Raw genomic sequence first — 10,985 nt, forward strand, 5'->3', positions numbered from 1 at the left:
ATGAAAATGAATTGCATGTGTGCCAAATGAACTTAAATATTTTCAGTTTTCGGAATCAAGAAGAATTAAGCAATTTTCATTTATTATTTCTCTATGAATTCAATTTCTAATTTAAATTCGCTTTTCAAAGGTCTTTTTTGCCTGCATTTTACTTGAATTTTCATTTGTATTTTCGGTAAACATTACTTATTGCTTTTTTTGCCTGCTAGATCAAACAAAAATACTTTTGTGGCAATAATATTTCTCAATTGGGAATAGGGTTCTTTATCATTTACACATATAGGATCCCGTATAATGAGAAAAAAAGTTAGACGGTTTTTTATTTACTTGTTTTTAACCCACTCAATCAATTTACTTGGATCACAATTGTTTCTTACAGACTTAACTAATTGTCTTCGCATTCTCTTTATTACCTTTGTAAGAGTCATATAAAATTGGCAATAAAATTGCCCCTAAAGTATGCAATAAATGGTCAAAGAATTCACTCTTTTGTAAGAAACGAAAAGAAAATTAGAAATCTATTTTTGAAGCAATGAATACTTTTGCACATTTCACTAGCTCAAGCGTTTTTCATCTAGGTTTTCTTTCTATGGTGTCGTCTCTCTCGATCTACATTTATCTAGAGATCTGCCCATTAACTTCAAAGGGACAAGACATCTAAAGTTATATATCTAAAGCATATGTTGTATTCCTTAATCTAGAAACTAAAAGGGAAGTCATCTGTTAAGACCTTTGATGGTGTTTAAAGCCTGTGGCATGAATAAGCAAATGCGACCACATTGTGAGATTCAAGTCAACAAAAATTCCGCACCTGTTACAAGAAAATGCCCCGTGGTTCTATTGATTAATGCCTGTGGCATTACGAATTATTCTGGAATCTCTTTCATAGTCGAAATACACGTGTTCAATTCAAAGTTAATGCCAGACTGCACAAAGGGGCCTTGATTCACTTGTTTTGCATTGTTTTATACTAAAAGAATTAATCAATTTATCTACATACCAGCTTGATCTAATTAGTTTTTCCTTTTGAAATTGCATACCATATTATCACTTACTTGGCCATGCCATTGCTATTTATTGCCTATGGAATTTGAAATGTTTCCGATATACGAATGCCATAACACCTCACTCTCCAATGAACGCTTTCTTGGCGCCATTCTCCGACTCTAATTTAATAAGTAAATCACATTTCCACCTTTTGAGAGTCAAACCTATTCACCTCCTTGCAATCGCAACGTCTCTCCACATTCCAAGCAATTTCTCAGGCATTCGCTTAAGGCGATGCATTGACACCTCGTCAAAAGTTTGCAAGGCATTGACGGCAACTTGTCACACCCCTCAACCCGCTCTCAACCCCTCCGCCGTGCCAGACGCGCCCAGCCAAGCGCCTCTAACTCGCGCGCTATGCGGCGTCATAGAGCGACTTCTACAGTGACTTGGTAACTGGTTTAGCTGCAAATTCACTATTAGAGGAGAGCGCTCAATTTCACACTGAAATTAAATTACTTACAGTGCATGTTGCATCAGTGCGATGTGATGAAGGCGTGGCAATGGGCGTCTTTTGGGCTGGTGGGCAGTAGTCTGATGCCTGATGGTGGGTGTGGCCGGATGTTGTGGTATGTTTTTGTTGCAAAAAGTAAATGAGTGAACACCTCGTTAGTTTGTGCTATGCCTTGGAAAAACTTTTTTAATATTTGCATTCATATTTTTGCATCTTTTGCCTTGAAATTTATATATATATATTTTTTTGTGCCTTTTGCTGGGTTTTCTTTTATTGCAAGTTCTACAGAAGAGTGTGGCAAACGGCGGCGAGGGGGATGGCAAGGGGGGAGGCCGCGCTTTACGAAGGATGCGCCAACATAGGCGGTCATAAATTTTTGTTTGTGTTGAAAATTGCATTTACCTTTACTTTGTTTGTGTGTTTCTGTGTGTCGGTAGGGCTAAAGATATAGTACAGGAGGAGGATAAGTTGGACGAAGAGAAGCTTTTTGTATATGTGTGTGAGTCTGTGTGTGTATGTGTGCGCCAGCGGATGGGTGGCAAAGAGATTGAGCAGATTCCGGCCAGTTGCCATATTGGCGCGCGCCCCTAAAAGCAGGCAGCGTAAAATTGTGCAAGCCAGATAATCAAGTTAGTGCTGGGCGTGGCCCTGATCCATCGCCCCCCTCCATCTCCCATCCACACCCCCCTCAATCAACCCCAATGCTGTTAGCTGCACTTAAACTGTACAGCTTGATATAAATTTCCACTGAAATGTTTCATGAATTTTTCCTTTCTCTCTTCAATTTTGGTTATTTTTTTTGTTTTGGTTATTTACTTGCAGATGTCAAATAGCAAACAACAGCAGCAGCAGCAGCAACAACAACAACAACAACAACGACAACGAACAGCAGTGGAAAATCTCAAATACGCGGTAAATAGAAATTGAAATCGAAAATAGAAATTCAAATGCAAATCGAAAAAGCCATGAAATAACAAAAAGAACCGCAACAACAAAAATATCTGAGCAGAGGCAATAGCAGCAACAACAACAACAGCAGCAGCTGCAGTAAATAACAATCAGGAAAAACAAAACCGCGTCAACAACAGCAACAACAAAAAACAACAGGACCATAATGGAGGTCCTGCAATTGGCCTTGTTTGTCATTTTGATAATAGCCAATTGCACAGCCCAAAACCAGCATCACGGTAAATGATGGCAAATTCAACTTGACATATGCATACCCAAATATATTCGAAATCAATTCTATCTATCACACAGAGTTAAATTCACAATTGGATCCCGATCCGGAATTCATTGGATTCATCAATAATGTTACATATCCAGCTGGTCGTGAGGCTATTTTGGCCTGTTCTGTACGCAATTTGGGCAAAAATAAGGTAAGCAAATGTGGAAAATTACTAACTTTGAAAACATATAGCCGATTTTTAATTGTATAGATCGATTATAAACAATTATAAACGATATCTGACAATATGAAAGGGAGAGTAATATATATTTAGAACAGCCTTTGCTTAAAAGTCGACCAATATCAAGAAAATCTTAATCTATTAGAAGAATCTCTAGAAGTTCATAGTTGTTTGAGTCTTTCTTTAGACATTTAATTCTCTTCATTATTTTAATAGAAATATATTTTTGGTGGAATTCTAGAGAATACAATTACATTATTTTTCGTCAAGTGTATTTAGATTTTTTGAAGAGAGTTACCAATTGAATGCACAACTATTTATTGTTCTAGGTGGGCTGGTTAAGGGCTTCCGATCAGACGGTGTTGGCATTGCAAGGACGTGTGGTTACCCACAATGCCCGCATAAGTGTAATGCATCAGGATATGCATACGTAAGTAGACCAGTAAACAAATTACCAAATTGATTTATTAATATATAATGACAATCACTTTTCACTATTCTATCTCCATCTCTGATTGTTAGTTGGAAATTGAAAATTAGTAAATTGCGTGAAAGTGATCGAGGGTGTTATATGTGCCAGATAAATACAAGTCCGATGAAGAAGCAAGTCGGTTGCATTGATGTACAAGGTGAGTCGATGCGGCCACTTAAAATACAATTGTTCTAATCGTATGCCCCTTCCTCACTCGTTGTCAGTGCCGCCGGATATCATTAATGAAGAGTCATCCGCTGACCTGGCCGTGCAGGAGGGTGAGGATGCCACGCTTACCTGCAAGGCCACAGGTAATCCCCAACCTCGTGTCATATGGCGACGAGAGGATGGCGAAATGATACTCATCCGCAAGACGGGCAGTCGGGAGCTAATGAAGTGTAAGCGAAATGAATTATCATGGTTATTTGGTTTGATTTTGGTTGGATTGAATGTCTGTTTGTTCACAGTGGAATCCTATAATGGCTCCTCGCTCAGATTGCTGCGTTTGGAGCGGCGGCAGATGGGTGCATATCTGTGCATAGCCTCCAATGATGTCCCACCGGCAGTGAGCAAACGAGTCTCCCTCAGTGTGCAATGTAAGCTCATTGCGATGAATTGCCATGAATTGGCGAATACATTTCCCCTTTTGTTTACTATTTCAGTTGCACCAATGGTGCGTGCACCAAGCCAATTGCTGGGCACTCCTCTCGGCTCTGATGTGCAGCTCGAATGCCAGGTGGAGGCCTCACCCTCGCCTGTGTCCTATTGGCTAAAGGGGGCACGGACTTCGAATGGATTTGCCAGTGTGTCCACGGCCAGCCTTGAATCTGGTTCACCTGGACCAGAAATGCTGCTCGATGGGTAAGCGTTAACCGAAATCCCTGACTTGACTTGTCCTGAATATTCAGTAACATATTTCGCTCACAAAACGCAGGCCCAAATATGGCATCACAGAGAAACGAGATGGCTATCGCGGAGTCATGCTGCTGGTGGTCCGTTCCTTTTCCCCCTCCGATGTGGGTACCTATCACTGTGTCAGCACAAATTCGCTGGGACGAGCCGAAGGCACTTTGCGGCTATATGGTACGTAATGCATGCTTTCCACCAAAATCACGAAAACAAATTCCCATGAGTTCGGCATTTTTGTTGCAGAAATCAAGCTTCATCCGGGCGCCTCGTCCAGCAACGATGATCATCTGAATTACATAGGAGGTAAGTGTAGTAACCACAATCGATGCTTGGATTCATGCTAACCTCCTCTTATACACACACACACAGGACTCGAGGAGGCGGCACGCAATGCGGCAACAAGGACCACATACACGTGGCTCACGTGGTTATCGCTGCTGTCACTTTGGGCACTGGCGAGAGGAGCGTGATATCAAAATTGAGCTGGAGTCGGCAATCAAGTATTCCTACAGATTCCCTCTGTAAACACACATCAAAACACACACGACGCCTATGTTTATATTGTTTCATTTTTCGGTTCGGGTAAATGATAAAATGCAAAAACACAAAACACAAAAAACCCCCCAAAAAAAAAAAAGAAAACAAAAAACCACAAAAAAAATAATAAGAAAACAGAAAAAACATATTGCCAAAGGCGTTACAGCGCATATATCATTTGCATACGTATCAAAAATCGCGTTATTCCCTGCTCTTCCTCCAACCCCCCCAAGCATCATCTTCCTAACCACTAAACACTTGCCCCCTTAACCCCAAAAAGATAACGAGAGAAATCCATTTTGCCCTCCCCTCATCCTTCCAAAAAAGGAATCGCGTAATGTTACATTGCATATAAAAACGAAAACGAAAACCAAACAAAAAAAAATATATATGAATACTATAAAATAGTGCATAAATTTATTATCATAAATATATAATAAATAATGACAAAATTATTGAATAAAATTATCGCAAATAAAGTGAATGGAATAAAATATTTAGCCATTATCCCCATTTGACAGCAGAGAAAAGGATGGCCATGTTCAATTATAGGTCACCATTATTCGCATTAGCTGGCTTAATGTCCAGACAAAGGCGTATACTCCCCTTCCGGGTGTTATATACAAGTTTGTAAAAAAGACAAGAGCCCAAGATACAGATTAATTGGAAAAATTGCACCTTTTAATAGGCAATAAACACTCAAAACATTTGCTTTTTAATACAATTTAAAAACTTTTATAATGTCCTGTGGATTTAAGATGCTTCTCGATAGAATTATTGCCTTTAAATTGGCAATTCTTAAGAATCCTGGATCCGTTTTCGAGCTACTTACCTTAAAGATCCCATGCCGATTTTATACTCTTCTGAATAACTATGTACTTACTTCTTTCTTTCAGTAACATCATCAAGACATAGAGAAGCAATTTGAATTTGAAAAATCCATAACTATTCGTATAAATAGAACAGTATCAGCCATAATTTAGGGATATATACATACATATATTACAGTTTTGTATGCTTATATGTACATATGTATGTATATTTACTCGATCTGACTGATCTGACGTATAGCAAGTTGAACTTTTATAATCTTTTGTAGTATGTGAATACGTCCAGAATGCAGCAAACCATCAAGTGGCTTTAAATTTTCATCATAACGCTCTAAGGCAAGCCTTAACCACTTAATGGCTAGATGACCCTGATCCAAGTGATGCCACAAATAATTGCCCAGGGCCAAACAGTCTAAGGAGTTTAAGTGTGCCCTAGAATAAAGATGCCACAGAAGAGGGGATCGATCAGTTAGTTTTGTAGGATTTCAAGCTTACCCGTACTGCATGTGATTAAGCAATCCACTGGCCACGTCTTCGTCATTCAGATCATTAGCAATCAACAAGGGAAGAACGTCAGCGGCAGCTTCCTTAAATTCCTCTTCATTGACTACACTCAAATTGTAATTCAAAATTGCTTTAAAGGAATCTGGGAAGACAATTCTGATGACTACAGTGTAAATGATCTTAGGCAAAGAATCTACCTGTTTCCATTTCCGTTTTGAGAAAATCAATCAATTTTGGCACATCCTCATACATGCGGCGAAACAGGGATAGACTGGTCACAGGATTGGCAAGGAATCTTTCAGGATCTCCATTCGCCTGTTGCTCCCTATTTTCAGCCTCGGCTAGCACTCTGATAAATGACAAAATGTACTTTTAATTAGACTTGACATGGTCTCGCAATTATGACCCACAAATTTATCATATCCACTTTACGCTGCAATCCCATTGCATAGTTATTCATGTGGCTCATCAAACTATTTTCCATATGCAGTAGATCCACTAGATTCCGATTGGATGTGGCAAAGTTATGCATTTCGGCAAATAATGGGGCACAACAATAAAATAGTATCAGATAGGCAATCATTATTCCGATGTAAACGAACTGAGAATAATGAAAGCCTTTAGTGAGGTTCAACCCAGAAAGCAAAAACGGCAGACCGGATAATCAATTTGTTGGGCTTTAACTTAAAATTAAACGCTCTTTAAATTCAAGAGAACTGGTAACAAACTGAAACAAATTAACTTTGAAATTGATGTGGATTACGATAGTGTGGAGTCTCATGAAGTGGCATGGCCAAGAAGGGTTTGGGAATGTGTTAATGTGGGAAGAAGCAACTGTCTTTCCTCCTACACAGATAATGCACAAATTTCAGATCAATAGGTTGAGCCCTCTCAAAGATCGAGATACTAGTTCAAGGCAACACTATAAAAATATTGCAGAAAATACACTGAAATAAATATTGGTACACTCCCCACTTCCTTTTTCAACAAATTGAATGTATTTTTCCACATATTTTTTTACCTGTGCCTAATAATCACTACAAGAGATGCAAATTCAAAAACATTTTTATAATAATGGTGGTGCCATTTAAGTGAAATCTATCGTGCATTTTGATAATTTTGTTATATAATATTAACTCTTTTTTGATTTCAATTCGTCTTCCTGTGCGCCTTTCTACGAAAGTGAACGCAACATAGTTATGTAAGACATAGCCGTACGAATAATCTGCAATATTAAGTGAATTTATTTGTAATTCTCAATTATCAAGGGAGTTGATGTAGACAAACCGCTGAGAAGGCCTGCATATTGGCCTCAAAGAAATAGCCAGTGATTCGACAAGCGTCCTGGGCACGCATCATGCTGATAAGCATGGAACGAGTAATGCCAACTGATGATCTTGTCTCCTCGTACCAAGGACTATCATAGATGGCCCAGCCAAAATTAAAGCTCTCCGTTTTCAGATACTCACCGCAATAACAATAGCAAAATATTTGAATTAGTGCTGATACCATGTATGCGCCATAGTACATACCCTGCGGCTCATTGAAATGGGTTGAAAATAAATACCCCACGACGCATAATTGAAGAGACGATACAAAGAATTGTACAAAAATGAGTGGCGCAAAGCATTCATTCAATCGCACACACATATTCAAAGAGTCCTGATAGATTTTAAATATCTCTTTCAAATTGTCCTCCGTTTCTTTTTGGGTAGAGCAACGATATGTCGCCATCCGGTTCTGTGTGATCTTGAAGAAGGCACACAAATGGTGTGTAAGCCCGCAAAAAAGTGTATCAATAGCAATTGCAGCAAGGACCACACTTAATCCGGCAAATATGGACCACAAATAGGAGAGGATATAGTTAGGACTGGACTCCGTACTCCATGGAAAACTACAATATAGACAGAAAATGATCCTTTAACAATAGTTAGATGTCAAATTAACTCACTAGCAAGGATAAGGCATATATGGCTCCCATTTTCCAGTTTGCCTATAGGTGATTACCCTATTGATATGAGGCAAAGAAGAGTTGATCAACCAAACCACACAAAATATGTTTCTAATTAGTCGACTTATCATCTGATCTCTTCGATTCTCTTTTTCAATGACATGTCTTAGCCCGTTCTCCTTGTGAAACTCTAAAGAGCAAAACAAAAGAGCATCGCATTGCAACCACTCTACATGACGTGTACTTCCAGGTGAGACTTACCCTGGTCAATCATTTTACGAAATCTCTTTATCAAATCGGTAAAGTCACCTCTTAGATGGACCATCATTGCGTATTTGGACAAACCCAAAATAGTGATTAGTAAAGCGCATAGAGAATCGCATAACTCTTCGACCCTTGTCAAATTATGAAACACAGCTGTCGCAATGAAGGGCGTAATAGATGACAGACCCACAACGAAACACATTCCTCGATACTGCCAGCTATCACCCACGGTGAAATAATCGAAACCGATCAATTTATAGAAGTCCCTTTGCACCTTAAGAAAATGATCCAGGGACGACATGACGACACGACGAGGCGAGACTTTACTATGTTTTGGCCAAACTCTGCTGCTTCTGGCCTTATATACCATCAACTGTCTTGGACGTGTTAATTACAGGATAGGAACATACATACACTATGAGAATAACAAAAACTCGCAAATTCAAAAGGTGTCGATTTTATTGGGGCGTGTTAATGCGTGGGCGGACCAATTGGTCAATACCAGCTGTTGGGCTGTCCAGTGGAAAATGAAATGAGATTTAAAATTCGCAATTCAAAGGGTGTCGACAAATGTAGTTGGGGTGTATTTAAATAAATCGAAATGCCCTAGCATTTAGTGTCAAAGTAAAGGTTTACCTTTCATTTCATTTGACTTCAGTCAAAGCGAACGGTAAGTACTTTACTGACGTATAATATTATAGTTATTAATATTTCTCTAAAATAGTTTATCTGTATTTTTTCTTGATAATAGAAAAGCACAATGGAAGAAGTCAATCCAAAGCAGGCCAAGGCAGATATTCCACCCCGTATTGAGCCATATATGGCGCCAGTGAATGGAATTGTACAGCCACCGGTTGTACCGCCTCCCAATCGGCCAGGACGCAGAACCAATGTCCTGGAGGATCTGAAAGTGCTACTGAATTACATATGGAGAATTCGTTGGTCTTATCATTTTCGTAAGCCAGTCGATACTATTACTTTGGGCATTCCAGACTATCATGCAATAATCAAATATCCCATGGACCTGGCTACCATCAAGAAGAGGCTGAACAATAATTACTATTGGCAGGCCGACGAGGCGTTGGAAGACTTTGAATTGATATTTGAGAATTGTATGCTATATAATATGGAGGGTACCCCGGTTTATTCGGCTGGCAAGGAATTGAGGGCAGCATTCTATACTCGCCTCGCCTCCATCGATATGAGAAATGAGGTGGAAGTTATACCTAAGCCGGATAAGCGTAAGCGTAAAACGATAGAATGCTGTTCACCAATTCCACAACCAGTAAAAGCAAGCAAACACTCGGAACCGCCAACCCATGTAATAGCAGCGCCATCACCAAAGAAAGAAGTAGTAGTTGAGCCCATACCCCCGCCTCCACCTCCCGTCGTGAAGGTTATATCGACCACGTGCTACAAGAATCTGGATCGCCTCATTGAGAAGAGTCACTGCAACCATTTGCTCAAGTCGATGATCAAACGAAAGCGTCGCCAATACACTTGGGCCTTCAATTGCGCTGAATCTTGGCGTCGTTACTGTCAAAATCCCAATTATAATCACGATACGAAGGAAATGATCGATTGGCGGATTCTTCAGAGACGTCTCTATAACGATGAATTTGATAACATTGATATTTTCGTTTATACGGTGCGGAAAATGTTTCACAATGCAGTTCGCTGTTTTCCAGATGATCATCTTGTGAAAACCTCTGTAAAGAAGACGAATGAAATTTTTGAGAACCGTCTATTAAAGTACAGGGAATTAATTGCTAATGCTAAACGCAGAGCCCGGGAAATTGTCAGTAAGCTGAATACCGAGGATGAAGAAAACGCGAACTCATCTAATGATCCAGTAGAGCCGAAGGCAAAGGAGCAAGAGAATCGTGACTGGAGCACCATCGGGGGTATCTCAAAGAGTCTTCCAAGCGATACTCAATTGTGGCCTGAATACTCAGAAAAAATAAAGAGAAACAAGGAGCAAGCTCACGGAAACCGAGTCCAAAATTGAAAGGGATGATTCCACTATTGGGAAGCATAACCTCGATTGAATGAATTTGTTGCGACAGTCTTAAAGAAGAAATAAAGCAAATCATCATCAATTCTAGTTTAATTAATATTTGCTATCCCACATTACCTCTACAGGTTTAGTTTCCAAATAAATAAAACTATTATTTGTCAACACTTATTGATTTAAATTTATAAATTTTATTTTTCAACATCGCAAAACTTAAAAACAGTTATAACAACTCTTAACCGTTTCTCGGTGGCGCCGATGGATTCGTGTGTTTTTAACACTGTCCCAGCTTTAATAGTATTGAAAAGTGAAATAATGTCGGGAAATAGTGCTTTTTCATTCGAACAAGTTCGATATCGTGAGTAAAACGCGCGAACGTGATGAGTGTTTTTTTTAACACCGTTCTAGGTTTAACAGTGTTGAAAAGTGACATAATGTCGGGAAATAGTGTTTTTTTCATTCTCTTTTGTTCGATTTCGTGAGAGAGACACACACAAACTACTCGTCCTCGAAAAAATTGTGAAAAATCGTGGAAAATATTGAAAATAATTGCTAAATTTGTGTGAAAAGTGTTTATAAGTGTTATGTTCACTG

At 39.2% G+C, this 10,985-nt stretch overlaps 4 protein-coding genes across 4 annotated transcripts; 2 read left to right on the forward strand and 2 right to left on the reverse strand.

Moving 5' to 3' along the window:
- The first annotated feature begins 2,341 nt into the window (after positions 1–2,341).
- Positions 2,342–4,930, forward strand: LOC6647412 (lachesin). The gene is made up of 10 exons (XM_002070657.4): positions 2,342–2,688; positions 2,762–2,880; positions 3,240–3,340; positions 3,433–3,539; positions 3,607–3,780; positions 3,850–3,978; positions 4,045–4,243; positions 4,317–4,465; positions 4,535–4,594; positions 4,661–4,930. The coding sequence occupies exons 1-10, from the start codon at positions 2,616–2,618 to the stop codon at positions 4,759–4,761; spliced, it is 1,212 nt and encodes a 403-aa protein (XP_002070693.1). The 5' UTR covers positions 2,342–2,615; the 3' UTR covers positions 4,762–4,930.
- A 557-nt stretch (positions 4,931–5,487) lies between these two features.
- Positions 5,488–6,778, reverse strand: LOC6647547. Its single transcript, XM_023178747.2, has 4 exons — positions 6,573–6,778; positions 6,360–6,511; positions 6,154–6,304; positions 5,488–6,090 (listed from the first exon to the last, which is right to left on the reverse strand). The coding sequence occupies exons 1-4, from the start codon at positions 6,743–6,745 to the stop codon at positions 5,871–5,873; spliced, it is 696 nt and encodes a 231-aa protein (XP_023034515.2). The 5' UTR covers positions 6,746–6,778; the 3' UTR covers positions 5,488–5,870.
- A 447-nt stretch (positions 6,779–7,225) lies between these two features.
- Positions 7,226–8,887, reverse strand: LOC6647546 (odorant receptor 47a). Its single transcript, XM_015177431.3, has 4 exons — positions 8,375–8,887; positions 8,114–8,303; positions 7,450–8,056; positions 7,226–7,387 (listed from the first exon to the last, which is right to left on the reverse strand). The coding sequence occupies exons 1-4, from the start codon at positions 8,745–8,747 to the stop codon at positions 7,337–7,339; spliced, it is 1,221 nt and encodes a 406-aa protein (XP_015032917.2). The 5' UTR covers positions 8,748–8,887; the 3' UTR covers positions 7,226–7,336.
- A 241-nt stretch (positions 8,888–9,128) lies between these two features.
- Positions 9,129–10,476, forward strand: LOC6647545 (bromodomain testis-specific protein). Its single transcript, XM_002070654.3, has one exon. The coding sequence runs from the start codon at positions 9,138–9,140 to the stop codon at positions 10,383–10,385; it is 1,248 nt and encodes a 415-aa protein (XP_002070690.1). The 5' UTR covers positions 9,129–9,137; the 3' UTR covers positions 10,386–10,476.
- The last annotated feature ends 509 nt before the right edge of the window (positions 10,477–10,985 follow it).

Source organism: Drosophila willistoni, chromosome 3R (assembly GCF_018902025.1).
Source record: "Drosophila willistoni isolate 14030-0811.24 chromosome 3R, UCI_dwil_1.1, whole genome shotgun sequence".
In the NCBI taxonomy this organism is placed as follows: Eukaryota; Metazoa; Arthropoda; class Insecta; order Diptera; family Drosophilidae; genus Drosophila; species Drosophila willistoni.